The sequence below is a fragment of the Durotheca rogersii genome (assembly GCF_024521655.1).
Source record: "Durotheca rogersii strain YMJ 92031201 chromosome Unknown GGS23scaffold_4, whole genome shotgun sequence".
NCBI lineage: Eukaryota > Fungi > Ascomycota > Sordariomycetes > Xylariales > Xylariaceae > Durotheca > Durotheca rogersii.
In genome coordinates, this window is record NW_026251235.1 from 662,443 (window position 1) to 677,457 (window position 15,015).

At 58.5% G+C, this 15,015-nt stretch overlaps 5 protein-coding genes across 5 annotated transcripts; 3 read left to right on the forward strand and 2 right to left on the reverse strand.

The window, feature by feature from the left end:
• The first annotated feature begins 228 nt into the window (after nt 1-228).
• Nucleotides 229-1,798, forward strand: GGS23DRAFT_554306 (ubiquitin-conjugating enzyme). Its single transcript, XM_051515528.1, has 3 exons — nt 229-847; nt 982-1,314; nt 1,378-1,798. The coding sequence occupies exons 1-3, from the start codon at nt 741-743 to the stop codon at nt 1,478-1,480; spliced, it is 543 nt and encodes a 180-aa protein (XP_051374552.1). The 5' UTR covers nt 229-740; the 3' UTR covers nt 1,481-1,798.
• On the reverse strand, nt 1,799-2,959 carry GGS23DRAFT_554311 (ribosomal protein L31e). Its single transcript, XM_051515529.1, has 3 exons — nt 2,661-2,959; nt 2,520-2,594; nt 1,799-2,347 (listed from the first exon to the last, which is right to left on the reverse strand). The coding sequence occupies exons 1-3, from the start codon at nt 2,745-2,747 to the stop codon at nt 2,144-2,146; spliced, it is 366 nt and encodes a 121-aa protein (XP_051374553.1). The 5' UTR covers nt 2,748-2,959; the 3' UTR covers nt 1,799-2,143.
• A 1,163-nt stretch (nt 2,960-4,122) lies between these two features.
• GGS23DRAFT_357038 (RGS domain-containing protein) lies at nt 4,123-5,608 on the forward strand. The gene is made up of 3 exons (XM_051513199.1): nt 4,123-4,450; nt 4,503-5,181; nt 5,246-5,608. The coding sequence occupies exons 1-3, from the start codon at nt 4,266-4,268 to the stop codon at nt 5,480-5,482; spliced, it is 1,101 nt and encodes a 366-aa protein (XP_051374554.1). The 5' UTR covers nt 4,123-4,265; the 3' UTR covers nt 5,483-5,608.
• Nucleotides 5,609-6,886: 1,278 nt separating this feature from the next.
• GGS23DRAFT_357067 (uncharacterized protein) lies at nt 6,887-8,412 on the reverse strand. The gene is made up of 2 exons (XM_051513200.1): nt 8,192-8,412; nt 6,887-8,065 (listed from the first exon to the last, which is right to left on the reverse strand). Exons 1-2 carry the CDS (start codon nt 8,222-8,224, stop codon nt 7,070-7,072), a joined length of 1,029 nt encoding a protein of 342 aa, XP_051374555.1. The 5' UTR covers nt 8,225-8,412; the 3' UTR covers nt 6,887-7,069.
• A 2,348-nt stretch (nt 8,413-10,760) lies between these two features.
• Nucleotides 10,761-14,599, forward strand: GGS23DRAFT_357091 (heavy metal translocatin). Its single transcript, XM_051513201.1, has 2 exons — nt 10,761-10,984; nt 11,053-14,599. The coding sequence occupies exons 1-2, from the start codon at nt 10,872-10,874 to the stop codon at nt 14,468-14,470; spliced, it is 3,531 nt and encodes a 1,176-aa protein (XP_051374556.1). The 5' UTR covers nt 10,761-10,871; the 3' UTR covers nt 14,471-14,599.
• The last annotated feature ends 416 nt before the right edge of the window (nt 14,600-15,015 follow it).

Genomic DNA, 15,015 nt, shown 5'->3' on the forward strand with positions numbered 1-15,015 from the left:
AGGGGGGCTTTGGGGGCTTTGGGGGCTTTGGGTGCCTTAGGCTAGGTCCCTAGGGCGCCTAATGGGAGGTCGCCCGTCCCCCCCAGCCACAGGCTTTGTGGCGGCTCGATGGGGACTGCGGCGTCTGCCGGGGGCGCCTTGGGGAGGGGGAGGGGGGGGGCAGCCCCGCATCGCTACTGGTTGCCATGGGCGCAGGCCGACCGGGCCATCGGCCAGCGGGCGATGCGCTCTTGTTTACCAAACTGACCAATGGGTCCTGCCGACTGCCCTTTGTACCAATACACACCTCCCTTCTTCTCCCCCGTTGCCCTTCCCGTCGTCCCTTTTCCCTTCGCAATCCCCAAGTAGTAGACGATATCCGTACACCTACACGCATAGTTTATACCATCCGGACGATAGCAACCCCCTTTGCACCGTAGGCATTCCTCGTCCTTGCACCTCTTTCCGCCTCTCGTTCATACGTCGGTACCAATCCCCTGTGCAACCATCCAAAGCCCCCCGACCTCTCACGGCTTGCTGTCTTGGAACGCCAGCAGCCACCACATTCCAGCTTGACTACTATTCTTCTCGTCGTCCTCTGACATCTATTTACTCTGCCGGCCACCCTAGCTCCAGCCAGCCGAACACAACAGTAGTTCGTCGACAAGCCTCGATTGAGGCTTCGTTGCTCGTCGCCTATTTCTCGCCTGTCCCCTTCTGAAAGCGCCCGAGCCACGGCACTCGGCCTACCTGTAGCAACGATGGAGTACGAGGCGGAAGACACTCAGAACTCGGCCCCGGGCAGCGTCCAGGCCGCCAAGCTCGGCGGCGCGCGGCGAGGGCCTGACGCACAGAGTGTGACGAAGAGGTGAGGCACCCCCTAACCACCGCCACCCACACACCGCCTTCTCCGCGCTGGCTTGTCGCCGAGACGCCCAACCCGTCGACGCATTGACGACCTGCCGTGCCTGGGCCTCGCTAACCAGAGGTGCGCCCGCGTAGACTGCAGACGGAGCTGATGCAGCTGATGACGTCGCCGGCGCCGGGGGTGTCGGCGTTCCCGTCGGCGGACGGCAACCTGATGTCGTGGGCGGCGACCATCGCCGGGCCGGACGACACGCCGTACGCCGGGCTCGCCTTCAAGCTGTCGTTCGCCTTCCCGCCCAACTACCCCTACGCGCCCCCCGCCGTCCTCTTCAAGACCCCCATCTACCACCCCAACGTCGACTTCTCCGGCCGCATCTGCCTCGACATCCTCAAGGACAAGTGGACCGCCGCCTACAACGTCCAGACCGTCCTGCTCAGCCTCCAGAGCCTGCTCGGCGAGCCCAACAAGTAAGCCTTTCCCCCTCTCCCCCTAGAGGCACGCACCGGTGCTAACGCGGCCGGCCGCCGCAGCGCGTCACCGCTCAACGGCGAGGCCGCCGAGCTGTGGGACAAGGACGCGGAGGAGTTCAAGAAGAAGGTCCTGGGCCGCCACCGCGACGTGGACGACGACTAGGCAGCCGCGCGATTACGACGATGACTAGCATCGCTTTTTCTCGCATGCGTTTTACACCCTCCCCGCCCCATTTCGACGGGCCGTATCCTGGGCAGGTTCGGGACCCCCCTGGGCGGGAGAGGAGTCGCATGCCCCGATAGCATTGGAGAACCGGAGTCGGTAGCCTGAGTGTGGCTGGACTGTGGATGGGATGGAGGCCGCGAGGATGCTGTCTCTGCCTGTCGCGGACGCTATACGTTGCATTTACAGGCGGTGTTTTTTTAAGGGGTTAGGGACGGCCTCTGTCGTCTGCACATATGGACGAGAACACGATTGCATTTCTATATTATGCTCAACTCCAAGTCTTGTCTCCTGCCTTGCGTCGTGATGTGACCGGGTTGCCGTGCCGTGCGACATAAGTCTTTACCCACGGATGTGTAGAACGACTCCGTCTCTACGGGCAACACGATGGGTGCACAGGAGCTGGAAACGGCACCAGGCTTATTGTGTTCACGGGTCTTGATTCATCCACTAGTGAATCTAAATGTCATGAAGCCAGAAGGAACTCCGAAACCATGCCCTTCACGAACCTAGCCGGTATCTCAACGAAACAAGTACGAAGCTGCTTTTTCTCTTTTCTTTCTCTTTTCTTTGCCGCGATATGCCGTCGCCCGCCTGCCGCCTCTATTCCTCCACCACGATCGTGACGAGGCCCTTAGGGTTCTTCACGTTGACGGCCTGGACGTAACTGTAGAGCTTCTCCTTAGCGTCCTCCTCGTCGTTTCGTCGTCGGCTGATGCGCACGCGGAGCCGGTACGGGACGCCCTTGATGCCGCTCTCCCACACCTTCTTATTGAGCTGGGGGTCGATGCGGACGTCCGAGGTTTGCTGCGCAGAGAAAAAAAGGGGAAGAGAAAATCACGTTAGCAAAACCATTCCATTATCATCCCTTCCGCTTCCACCGTCCCAACCAAGTACAATCCGGAAGGGGAGGTATACGTGGGTGAATCGGCAGTTTCCGGGGAGAGGGAGAGGGAGGGGGGTTGTAGGGAGGCCATACCATCGCCTTCTGCGCGAAGGCCTTGATCTCCTTGATGGCGCGGGGAGCCCGCTTCTTGAAAGTGACGCCGTGCAGCTACTCGTCCCATCAGCATTCCCTCGTCCCGTCCATCGCCCCCGGCGTCTCGAGCGGCGGACGTACCCTCTTGTGGAGGTGGATGGTGTACTCGCGCGAGACGACCTGCTCGATGGCCGACTTGGTCGCCGGCTTCTTTCCTTTCGATGACATATCTGATCGAGCGACGACGGTTAGATCTGGCTACGCGATTGGCGAAAGGGGGATTGCTGTTTGGGGATAATTCTAGCGGGAAACGGAGACCGGGAAGGGGAGACTTGCTGGCTGGCGGGTGGGATGTTGTCTGCGTCGGTGGTCGAAGAAAGATTGGTGGTGTTTTGCGGTTTCGCTGCCAATGCTACCAATGCGAAATTGAAAATTCAAGATGCACCGATGTGGGAAGCAGGTGAGGGCAGGACCAGTGGAGAAAGCTCGGCTAAGCGGGCCAATCAAGACTGGCTGGGTGCAGCGCAAGGGAAGTGTGTGTGGCTGGGTGTGGCTTGCGCTCCACAGGATCGTCGCAGGATCATTGGAGGAATGGGGAGACGTTCCCTGGGGACGGGCGAAGGTGTTTCCGAAGTGTGGCACAGGTGGGCGATCATACACGTAATGGACGGTATCGCTACCTAGAATGCGTGCTACCAGCTGTACACGTTACTGATGGCGGATTGACGCCAGACGAATTTGGGTGGATGCTGTCGTAATACATCCACCCATTGTATGAAAACTATTTGTATCTATTTCGTACCATATCAGAGGCACGGAGGCAGGTTGATTGCCCGAGGCATTCGAGGGATGGTGCATCTACTCATACATACAGAATAAGGCTGAGAGCGAAACATTTGTTTGTCCTGGCCGGTGGTATGGACTGGCACTGCCTAATAGCGTAGATGATAACCTATGCATACATTGACAGAGTACACGATTGTGCTTGGCTACATACAGGTACCTATGTAGACCAGGATGGATGCTACCGGACCCGCCCGCAGGACGGTTTGATGGGCCGCGTACTGGTGTGACCGTGTACTCGGTACTTGGTCTCCGCCCGCCGAGAAACTGGTTTTCGCGTGGAACGTCGTGTATCTGGATACCTGCTGCGTTGGACGGTTACGGGGCTCCCATAAATCACTTTGGGTGCCGGGTGACAGGCCCAGGCAGGGACCCGACCAGTAAGGCAGGATTTTCGCAGCCAGCGACTCGTTATTAGCCCACCTCCAGTGCGCCGCTGTCCGCCCCATTTGTTCCCCGAGCTGCCCTCTTCAAGCCTCGACGCCCAATTCATCCCTCCTGCGCCGGCCTCTTCTCTCCCCCCTTCCTCTCTCCTAACCAGCACACCTTGCGCGGTGCGCAGTTCCACTCGTTTTCCCGTTTCTACCTCGACCAGCTGCGTGAACCAGCCTGCCTAGACTGATTCGTCGATTCGATGCGATTGATTCTAACAACTTACCCACCGAGAAACCAATCCCGCCCGACCGTCCCGTCCTGACCAACCAGCACAGAGTCACCCCCCTCTTGGTCCGATATCATCACACTCGCGGTCGAGGAGAGTGACAGAGAGTAAGGGAGAGAGACGCGGGGAATCTACCCTGCGACCGTTCTCACGACACGTCCCTTGTCGTCAATACCTTCAATCTTCTCGCCGATCCACTCCCATCTTCGCGACCCGTCAACTTCATCTCACCAGCCGTCAACATGGCCGAACCCGGGCTCAGCTTGCCGCCGCGAGATATCCCGACGCCCCTCCCTGATGTCACGCGAAACCGGCTGCCGACCTTGTTCGAGGTCCTGAGCCGTCGCACGCATCCTCCTGTCGACCTGTTCTCGTTCTACATCTACATGCGTGACCAGCAACGATCGGTCGATTATCTCGACTTCTGGTATGGTCCCTTACCGCGCTGATCGCAAGTCCAGTTCGCTTACTGAAGACAGGCTTGATGTGGCCCAGCATATGTCGTTGTGCCGTCACTACGTTCGGGAACTTCGGCGATCGGTCTTGATTGGTACCCCCGACTTGGAGCAGGAGTCGAGGCGGTCTTCGCGAGTTCTGGAAGCCTTGGATAACCTGGGCGATCTACCTGCTGCCGGACCGTCAGCGTACCCCAGCGAGAAGGAGAGGGAGCAGGACGCTCAGATGTCTGCTTTCCTTCGGGATCAGCCTAGCCTCGGGATCCACGACTCTCCGGCTAGCAGCCGAGACCGAAAAACCCAAGGCAGCACGCCCCATCACATCACCGACTCAAACTCACCGGAGCACACTGTCGCTCGCACCGATCTCCGCGCGTCCGTAGAGAAGATACTCTACACCTTCGTGCTCCCCGGCGCCGAACGCGAGATCACCTTGCCCGGCTCGATTACGACCGATATCACCCGCGAGATCGAGGACAACGGACGCGACGACCCGGAGGTCTTTGATGCAGCCAAAGACTATGTGTTCCAGGCTATGGAGAGGGACGCATTCCCTGGCTTCCTGCGCGCCCGTGCCTTGGGCAACTTGATTCCCCCTACCATCATTGCGAGGCTGATCATCGGCCTCATCTCCCTCTTCGGCGGATTCTGGACCGGCTTCATCCTGATCTTCCTCGACTATGCCCGTCTGACGCGATGCTGGGTACGTGGCCGCCTATCATCACCCGCATTTCCGTGTGGGGACTATTCGCTAACCGAAAATATAGGTTATCCTGCCATTCACCATCGGCGTATACTTCCTGGCCTCGTACCAGTACGCCCTCGACCCCTTCATGGGACTCCTCGGCTTTACCGAATACACGCCGTTCAACTTCTCCCGCATCCGAGAGCCGTACGTCCGCAAGCTGATCATCAAGCGCTCGCTCATGGTTCTCGCCATCACAGCAATCTTCGATGCGGCACTTTGCGTCCTATTCATCTTCGTGCCCGGAAAGAGGCTTTAGGGTGAGAGTACGGGGGGCGCATCCTGTTTCCCGCCCCTCCTCGCTGCCGCCTTACCGGTGGTGCGCCATGGATTTCACGTCACGACGTCACGACAATTTTATATTTTCCCGGAGTTTCCGTGTTCTAGGGTCTGCAACGGCTTCGCCAGAAGTCTTGAGTTAATACTCTGCTACGGAGGGCTGATAGGTGGAGGGAATGTGCGATACTATCGAGGTTGTGCGAGCACGCAATGTCGGGTTGCCTTGTTTTTTTTAAACCTCGTTTCGGTAGGTGATGCTGCCCGCCGTTACGGGGCAAGTGAGAAAGAGAGAGAAAGCAAAGGGGGAGGGGGATAAAGGGAGGCAAGGGGAGGGCATACATGGCTGGCGTACGGGTTTTATTAGACGCGTCTTGGATTTTTTTCTTCTTCTTCTTCTACTCTTCTCCTGTTTGCCCCGGCGGACTTGAACGGCCCACACCCGTTCGTCTCTCCCGAAGGCACGCATGCCTACATACGTTGGCGTAGGGAGTATCTTTCCTCCTCCTCGCCGTTCTGTCTCTCTCTTCCTCTTCACTTCCCCTATTCCACTTCTTTTCCCCTTCTTTTTCCCTCCTCTCTCCCCTCATACGGAGCCAACCCTCCCGCCCCTCCTCCCCTTTTATTCTTAGAGTTCCAATACTAGTATTAGCAGGGCCGCATCATCGGGCCGGCCTTATTTTATCCCCGCGCCCCCCCTTAAGCTGCAATCGTGCGCCGTGACCGCGGAACCTTGTGCTGCTGTGAAGTGATCTAGCTCTCTCTCCTTTTTCGATGCGGTGAGTTCACGCCCAGAGTACGCACGGAGCTGCGTAGGTCCTGTAGCAAGTAGGTAGCAGGTGTCCCCCCCTTCTCCCCCCCCCCGGCTCGACGTCACACGAATTCGATCCCGCCCACAAACTAAAACTTTTTTCGTCTCTGCGCGAGGTCTTGGCTTTCTGATTTGAGCGCTCTCGCCGTTAGATGCCGCAGCCCCACACCCCGCGTGCTGCTGGGGCTCGCAGGCGTCGATAGGGCGAACGTCGAAGCGACGGTGTATTTCTTTTTCTATTTTATTTTCTTTCTTCATAGTGTAGGGACGCGTAGCTGTAGTGAAGCCGGCTGGACTAGACGGCGTGGAGGACGGCGCGTGCGGCCATTTGTAGTCTACGTGGTAGTAGTACCTAGTACTAGTGGTGAATTACTAGCGTCTATGCGATCCTAAGCTTGCCTCGCCTCCCTGCCTTTCCTTGACTCGTGCAGAGTGCGTATGGTGTGTGCTCGCGGGGATCTACGTACACTGGGGGCGCGGACACGACTGGCCAGGTTCATTCTGATTTCTTGCGCCTCCTGAAGAATAGGGGAGCGAGTAGGGGTGGGTAGGAGTGTATGTGTGGATAGTGGTATTCGCAGTCCTTCCCAAAGCACACTTCCTTACAACGTAATTCCTCTTTCTTTGTTGCTACCTAATCTCCTACTTTTCCCCCTTTCCCCTGGCATCGTGACCATAGCAATATCAATCCCCTCTTTAGTGTCCATTGACTCGTTTACGCCCACTCAGTCCCAACACACATAAAATTTGGGAGAGCGGCTAAATCTTCCGACGACTTGACCTCTTCTTTCCCGCGCTCGCCCCCGCCGCCACGCCTCCGAACCCAGCCCCGGCCACGCTGCTAAACCCTCCGCCGCCGCCGCCGCCCTCGCCGGACCCGTCGTCCGGCTCCTCCTCGTCGAGGTCCATGGCCTCGTCGTCGCACTCGTCGTTGCCGGGCTCGAGGCTGCCGCTGCCGCGCTTGTTGCCGTTGCGCGACTGCGTGCCGACGAGGTTGGCCACGGCGCGGTCGAGCAGCCGGGCCTGGTGGCGGCTGTGGACGACGCCCGCCCGCGTCGGCCCGCTGATGCCGAGGCCGTCGCCCGACGGCGACAGCTCGCCCAGCTTCAGCTCCTCGGCGAGCCGGGTAAACGTCTCCTGGCGCGCGCGGGCCTCGTCGTGGCGCTCGCGAGCCGACGCCCGCACCGCCGCGATCTGGGCCTCGAGGTCCGACAGCGTGTCGGCGCAGCGGCCGGACCAGGCGCGCAGCGCCGTCAGCATCGACGGGATCGAGTTCGGCTCGAGGTCCCGGAGGGGTGCGACGCGCGGGACGTAGACCGTGCGGCGGCGCGGGTCGAGCTGCGCTGAGAGCAGGCCCGCGTAGACGGCGCTGATGACGAGGTCCTCGACGGCGCGGCCGCCGTCGTCGGTGCCGCTCGGGAGGCCGAGGCTCTCCCGCAGCGCGGCGTACGTCAGGTTGGCGCCGGGGTCGCGGGCAAGGGTCAGGAGCGAGAGCTGGCGCAGCTTGAGCAGCTGGGCATCGTTAAGCGAGGGTAGGTCGGCGCGGGCGCGGTCGTAAGTGGTATAGGTGCCGAAACTAAAGATCTCGAGGAGGGCGAGGTAGGGGGCGTGCTCGGGCGACTGGGAGAGGGCCTGGATCTGCGGGGCCTGCAGCAACTCGGCGAACACAAAGGTGTGGGGATGCGAGGTGGCCTGGGTGACGAGGTCGGCGGCGGCGCGGGGTGCGGTGGCGGACTTGGTGAGGGCGAGGAATGGCTAGTGGGAGGAGAAGGTTAGTTATGATTTCTATACGATCTCTATAGATATATGGAATATGACGGCTTCGTGCTTGGGAGTCAATAACCACCAGAGAGCGTGATACGCAGGGGAGAGGAAGGTTACCTCGAGAGCGTTCAGCGCTTTAGTCTGCTCCATGATGGCGCCGGGAGATCAATATGGCTGGTTCGTGATGATGAAGGTCCTAGTGAACTCGAGCTCAGGCTCGCACAAGGCTGAGGATGATGTAGGTATGGGATACGAAGATTATCGCCGATAGGTACAGTGTTTCTAGTTTGGGGGATGCGGAGGAGGGAGAGCGACCCGGGCCAGACAGCTCAGCCTCGCCTCGCCTCTCCCTGCCGTGCCTGTCGTGGCCCCGTCGTTCCGGCTGCCGGTCGATCGGTCGATAACTTTACAGTGCCCCGCGGATGAAGCAACAAGCAGATAAACGGCTTGGCGAGGATGCTGAGAGAGTTTGGTTGTTCGATTAGGGGGTTTAAATTAGAAACGGGAGGGGTGCAAATCGGCAAGGATGGGAAACGAAACGCCCAGGGATCTATCCTCTTTGATCCGTCGGGGATTCGCTGACGATGGTGAAGATGGATCTCGCGTGTGGTACTCGAACGTGGTAAGGTGGGTGGGCGTGGTACCTCGTTGGTGTGGCACTGAGGGAGGTTGTGCTAACTTCGTATCAAGGGCGTTTGAGCTTCCGCTTCGACGGAGCGCCAAGGCCCGTCCTCCTCTCCTAGGTAGGCCAGGGGTGGTGTTCGGATAGGGAGATACCTATGCTGTAGCTGCTGTTTCGCCGTAAACATGAAGTACTTCACTAACTCACGGCGGGGCAGGTCACGCCCCCTATGCTTAAGATAGCTGGGAGTAGCGATGGAGCGAGGCTCGGCAGAGGCTAAGGTCCGTCCTACCGATTGCCCACCTGCCTTATCTTATCGCATCCCGGTCGTTCCGCGCATCGCATGTGCTCACGTACCTTCGTACGCAATCAGGTCCCTAATTCGGCTTGCCTTGCACCGATACACTATGCTGATACTTATAGGACACAGGTACCTCCTCCTGATATCCCATCAATACTGGGTATCCAGACGTGGAGGTACGTAAGCTGCATAAACCGCAACGCGGTCGAGGTCGGAAGTTATCTGGTAATGAAACCAAATGGCACCAGGGCATGCCCTCGCCCTACCGTAGTACGTGTGCGTAATGCAGAGAGCGGTCCGCGTCGACAGCTATGGGCCTGTTGGACTCGGCCTAGGGCAGGTCTTATAGGTAGGTACCTGTACTGGGTCTCTACGAACCAGCCCAGCCGACCAAGCAGGATAGACGGACGTCGTCCTCCGGGACGCGCAAAGAGAAAAAGGGAACTTGCAAATACACCGTCAGACTCGCTCTTAGATACCTTAGCCCGGGGCCACTACCTACCTCCTACCTAGGTAGACCATCGCATCTTGGCCAACATCCCTCTAGGTATATCCCCACGACCACGGTGTCTTAATTAATTCCCACCTCCTCCGCGCTGTCCGAACCTACCGGAGGGCTCGGCAAATGAGTTTTCGTCGCGACGGCCAGTCTACCTGCTTTCCCCCTCGCCCTCGCTGCTCGAGACCGAGGCCACCTGCTTGCAACTTGCTGGTTGCTGTCACCCTGATGAAAACCCGGATCATCGCGTTCTGTATGATATATGGTCCTCGTCATGGGTTGTCGATTACGTCTGCCGAACGGTGCTACCGAAACCCGTTACGTATTCACATCAATCTCGCCACCATTGCTTAGCAACCCGCTTCTCGGATCGGAATCCCACTATAGCAGTGCCCGTCCACATGAGCACGCCTGTATATAAGCATGTGTAAACGTAGTATGGGTAACGGCGTGCGTACTACCTTAGGACGTGGTGATCCGGATCCTCCAGTTCGAGAACAAGATCGCTTCCATTGCCAGGTCAGGCAGGTCGAACAGATCCCCCCCTGAGCGCCTCCCCCCCCTGTCGGCCGGCCTCCATCCTACCTCAGAGTGTGCGCACAAGCACAGGTACCTACGCATATACCTGACGGAATCCCGTATTGGGTGCTGGGTTTATCGATTCATGTTTGAAAACGCCCAGGTGCCAAGTACCCGAGCCAAGTACAGGGTACAAGACACTTACTCCGTATTGGCCCACCCCCCGCTTGCACCGCACTGTGCCCACCAAGCCTACTAGCAGAGCCCCGCCGTCCCTTCACTAGGCTCGCACGGTCCTGTCCGGGTATCCACTACTTAGTCAAAGCTCAACTTATCCATATTAGTTACCTAGATCCGCAGGTACCCTATTCATCCCTCTGTCCGCGCCTTTCGCCATCGTTATTATCCCCCTTCAGTCCCCCGTCCCGTCCCTGACTGGAAGCTCGCAAACCTAGATCCTGTCACAACCCAAAGTCCTGCGATCGTTCGATCTCTTTTTTTCTTTCTTCTTCTCTTCGTCTGTCCCAGCTCTCTCTTTCTCGGCCTCGTTGCTGGGTTTTGACAATACCGACCAAACCGTACAGCAGAGTTGTAATTATCTACAGAAAACCCCACCTGAGAAGAAGGGAACATACAACTGTCTGCACTCCCGCCGGGCGCCGGAATCCCTCACACAACGATCTCGTCCCGGCACACCAGGACTTGCCCTTTGTTACCGCGATATGACCTCACACCCCTAGAATATGCCGGTCATTGTATAGAAATCCAGTACGTCGCGAGAAGAAAAAAGTGGAAAATATAGCAGGTCTAGCGACACCGTCCGCGCCTCTGCTCATCTCGCCCCCGAACTGCCGTCATGGCTCCCGGATACATCAAGGTCTCGCCGAGGGAGCCCTCCGGATCTTCCCAACGGAGTCCGGGGACGCCTGCTCGGTGGGCTACTACCACTCTAAGAGTCGGTGGCATGACGTACGACCCCCTAATCCCGGACCGTCTGGCGCAATTGGTTTCCTGAGACTAACGCAGTCGAATATTAGGTGCGGCTCCTGCACCTCGTCTGTTGAAGCGGGCTTCAAGGGCGTCGACGGTGTCGGAAGCGTGTCGGTGAGTCTGGTGATGGAACGCGCTGTGGTCATGCACGACCCCCAACGAGTACCTGCCGAACAAGTACAAGAAATCATCGAGGACCGCGGCTTCGAGGCCGAGGTTCTCTCCACCGACCTACCCACCCCCTTGCCCACTCCGAGATTCGACCGCTCGCATGATGACGACAAGCCCTCGACCGCCGTGACGACTATCGCTGTCGAGGGAATGACCTGCGGGGCCTGCACCTCCGCCGTTGAGGGCGGCTTCGCGGATGTGACGGGAGTGAAACATTTCAGCATATCGTTGCTTTCGGAGAGGGCGGTGGTGGAGCACGATGCGTCTCTGCTGTCCACCGACAAGATAATAGAAATCATCGAGGACCGAGGGTTCGGCGCGACTCTGGTATCGAGCGAGTTGTCCAAGTCCGGCGAGTCGAGATCGAGCGAGACCGAATCGAACTCGATGGTTGCCACGACCACAGTTGCGATTGAAGGGATGACGTGCGGCGCATGCACGTCCGCGGTCGAGGGAAGTTTCTCCGGTCTCGACGGTCTATTGCGTTTCAATATCAGTCTATTGGCGGAGCGCGCCGTCATTACCCACGACACGACCAAGATCTCGCCCGAAAAGATCGCCGAGATCGTCGAAGACGCGGGCTTCGGCGCAAAGGTCATATCGACCGTGTTCGCCGCGGCGGACCACTCCGGCACGTCTGCGACGTCGCAATTCAAGATTTACGGAAACCCGGATGCCTCGGCCGCCAAAACCATTGAAGAGGCCTTGGCCACCCTCCCCGGCGTTAGCTCCGCTAAGCTGAACATGGCTACGTCCCGGCTTACCGTGTCTCACCGACCGAATCTGACGGGCTTGCGCGTGATCGTCGAAGAGGTGGAGAAGTTGGGATTCAATGCGCTCGTCGCCGATAACGACGATAATAACGCGCAATTGGAATCCCTAGCAAAGACGAGGGAAATCCAAGAATGGAAGAGGGCATTCCAGATCTCCTTGTCCTTTGCGCTCCCGGTCTTCTTCATTGGCATGATTTTCCCCATGCTCGTCCCCGCACTAGATTTTGGAGGTCTCTCTATCTTCCCTGGCCTTTACCTAGGCGATGTCATCTGCTTGGTTTTGACGATACCTGTTCAGTTTGGCATAGGCAAGCGTTTCTATGTTTCAGCCTACAAATCTGTCAAGCACAGGTCTCCGACGATGGATGTGCTCGTCGTTCTAGGTACTTCAGCAGCCTTCTTCTTCAGCTGCTTCGCCATGGTTGTCTCCGTCGTCTGCCCACCACATACCCGACCGAAAACGATATTCGACACCAGCACTATGCTAATCACATTCATCACTCTCGGTCGTTTCCTGGAAAACCGGGCCAAGGGGCAGACGTCAAAGGCTCTCTCACGACTTATGTCGTTGGCTCCCTCTATGGCTACTATCTATGCCGACCCGATCGCGGCTGAGAAGGCCGCCGAAGGTTGGGATTCCGTCGCGGGGTCGGGGAAGACGGAGACGCCGACTCGCGACGGGAACGCAGCGGAAGCTAAGGTTATTCCTACCGAGCTCATCTCCGTTGGTGACGTCGTCATTATACGTCCCGGTGATAAGATCCCGGCGGACGGCGTCATCGTGCGGGGTGAGACATACGTTGACGAAAGCATGGTCACGGGAGAGGCGATCCCGGTCCAGAAGAAGAAGGGCAGCAACGTCATCGGTGGAACTGTTAACGGTCACGGCCGGGTCGACTTTCGCGTCACCCGAGCGGGCCGAGACACCCAGCTCAGCCAAATCGTGAAGCTCGTGCAGGACGCTCAGACTACTCGAGCTCCTATCCAGCGACTCGCCGATACCCTCGCGGGCTACTTCGTACCGACCATTCTCGTCCTCGGCTTTTTGACCTTCTTCGTCTGGATGATACTCAGCCATGTCCTAGATAATCCTCCCATGATCTTCCTCAAGGCTGAAAGCGGCGGCAAGTTGATGGTCTGTGTTCAGCTCTGCATATCTGTCATCGTATTCGCTTGCCCGTGCGCGCTCGGTCTGGCAACGCCCACTGCGGTTATGGTCGGCACGGGAGTGGGCGCGGAGAACGGCATCCTGGTCAAGGGCGGTGCCGCATTGGAAACCACAACGAAAATCACCCAAGTCGTGCTCGACAAGACGGGAACGCTTACCTACGGAAAGATGAGCGTCGCGAGCATAAAGACGCCGTCCGTCTGGCAAGACGATGACTCACGCCGACGGCTCTGGTGGGCGATTGTAGGACTGGCCGAGATGGGCAGCGAGCACCCGGTTGGCAAAGCCGTCTTAGCAGCTGCACGCGTTGAACTCGGCTTAGATGCCGAGGCAACGATCGATGGCAGCATCGGCAAGTTCACGGCTGTCGTGGGCCGAGGCATCGATGCGGTCGTCGAGCCAGCTACCAGCTCCAACCGCACCCGTTACCAGGTGCTTATAGGGAGCGTCAGGTTCCTGCGGGAGAATGGGGTTGACGTACCAGAAGATGCGGTAGAGGCTTCGGAAGAGATAAACTCGAAAGCGAACAAGTCGAAGTCGTCGTCCGCCGGAACAACAAACGTCTTTATCGGCATCGATGGCAAGTACGCCGGCCACCTCTGTCTCGCGGATACCATCAAGGAGGGTGCTGCCGCGGCGATCAGCGTGTTGCACAAGATGGGCATTAAGACAGCGATCGTGACGGGCGACCAGCGGTCAACTGCGTTGGCTGTCGCCTCGGCAGTTGGCATCTCACACGATAACGTCTACGCCAACGTGTCGCCGGACCAGAAGCAGGACATCATCCGCCAGATCCAGGAGCGGGGCGAGTGCGTTGCCATGGTCGGTGACGGTATCAACGACTCCCCAGCGCTAGCGACGGCGAACGTCGGGGTTGCGATGGCCAGCGGCACGGACGTCGCGATGGAGGCAGCTGACGTGGTGCTGATGCGGCCGAACGACCTGATGGACATCCCCGCGGCGCTCAACCTGTCGCGCACCATCTTTACGCGCATCAAGCTCAACCTGGCGTGGGCGTGCCTGTACAACGTGGTGGGCCTACCGTTCGCCATGGGACTGTTCCTGCCGTTGGGATGGCACCTGCACCCGATGGCGGCCGGAGCGGCGATGGCGTGCAGCAGCGTCAGCGTGGTAATCAGCTCGCTGCTGCTCAAGTTCTGGAAGCGACCGCAGTGGATGGAGGAGGCGCTGCTGGCGGACAAGGGCGGTCTCAAGAAGCGCGGCCGCGGCTGGGGCCTCGGTGGCGTTGTCGGGCGTGTCCAGGACCTCGCGGGCGGTGTGTTCGGCCGCCAGTCCCGCAAGGACGAGGGCTACGTGCCGCTCGACACCCTAGATCGCGCCGAGGAGGTATAGCTGCCTCCTTGTCACGTCCGCTGACAGCAGCCATCGCTGGATCACCACCATTAGCGTGCGCTGCCTTTTTTTGCCCTTGGCTTTGAAGACGTTTGAATTAAGCGGGAGGCGTTCCCGGGAGGTGGCGACGGTGCATTGCGTCGGGGGTCTTCCTCGAGAAGGAATACCTCCTTGTTTCGTTTTTATCTTTGTTCGCTTTTTCTAGTTGGCAAAACAGGTGAACTCACCTTTTTCTTCACCCCGTCGATATACCTCGTCATGCCCCCTTCTTGACTTATCAACGCATACGCCTCGTATACAATTGGATTCGTATGTGTGTGCTGGCAGTTGCATATTCGCACTCGCACTTGTGCTCGCACTTGTGCTCGCACTCTGGCTGTCTCGCGATGGCCCAGTCTGCCCCCCTCCCCCTATATAACCCCCGTACGGACGGGTTCGTTGCCGTCTTATAAGAAGTAGAAGTGTGTATATATGTGTGTGTCGCTTGAAATGAAGCTCGGTCGAAATCGACGGATGTCAGATGTGTAGTGCTCTTTGTACTTGTG

Bases quoted from the DNA above. Each gene is read 5' to 3' on its own strand.
- GGS23DRAFT_554306 (XM_051515528.1), top strand. From the start codon at position 741: ATGGAGTACGAGGCGGAAGACACTCAGAACTCGGCCCCGGGCAGCGTC. The intron at 848-981 runs GTGAGGCACCCC...GCGCCCGCGTAG, and splicing joins GCACAGAGTGTGACGAAGAG to ACTGCAGACGGAGCTGATGC. The intron at 1,315-1,377 runs GTAAGCCTTTCC...CGGCCGCCGCAG, and splicing joins CTGCTCGGCGAGCCCAACAA to CGCGTCACCGCTCAACGGCG.
- GGS23DRAFT_554311 (XM_051515529.1), bottom strand. From the start codon at position 2,747: ATGTCATCGAAAGGAAAGAAGCCGGCGACCAAGTCGGCCATCGAGCAG. The intron at 2,595-2,660 runs GTACGTCCGCCG...TGGGACGAGTAG, and splicing joins CCATCCACCTCCACAAGAGG to CTGCACGGCGTCACTTTCAA. The intron at 2,348-2,519 runs GTATGGCCTCCC...TTCTCTGCGCAG, and splicing joins CCTTCGCGCAGAAGGCGATG to CAAACCTCGGACGTCCGCAT.
- GGS23DRAFT_357038 (XM_051513199.1), top strand. From the start codon at position 4,266: ATGGCCGAACCCGGGCTCAGCTTGCCGCCGCGAGATATCCCGACGCCC. The intron at 4,451-4,502 runs GTATGGTCCCTT...TACTGAAGACAG, and splicing joins GTCGATTATCTCGACTTCTG to GCTTGATGTGGCCCAGCATA. The intron at 5,182-5,245 runs GTACGTGGCCGC...CCGAAAATATAG, and splicing joins CCCGTCTGACGCGATGCTGG to GTTATCCTGCCATTCACCAT.
- GGS23DRAFT_357067 (XM_051513200.1), bottom strand. From the start codon at position 8,224: ATGGAGCAGACTAAAGCGCTGAACGCTCTCGAG. The intron at 8,066-8,191 runs GTAACCTTCCTC...TCCTCCCACTAG, and splicing joins AAGCGCTGAACGCTCTCGAG to CCATTCCTCGCCCTCACCAA.
- GGS23DRAFT_357091 (XM_051513201.1), top strand. From the start codon at position 10,872: ATGGCTCCCGGATACATCAAGGTCTCGCCGAGGGAGCCCTCCGGATCT. The intron at 10,985-11,052 runs GTACGACCCCCT...GTCGAATATTAG, and splicing joins CTAAGAGTCGGTGGCATGAC to GTGCGGCTCCTGCACCTCGT.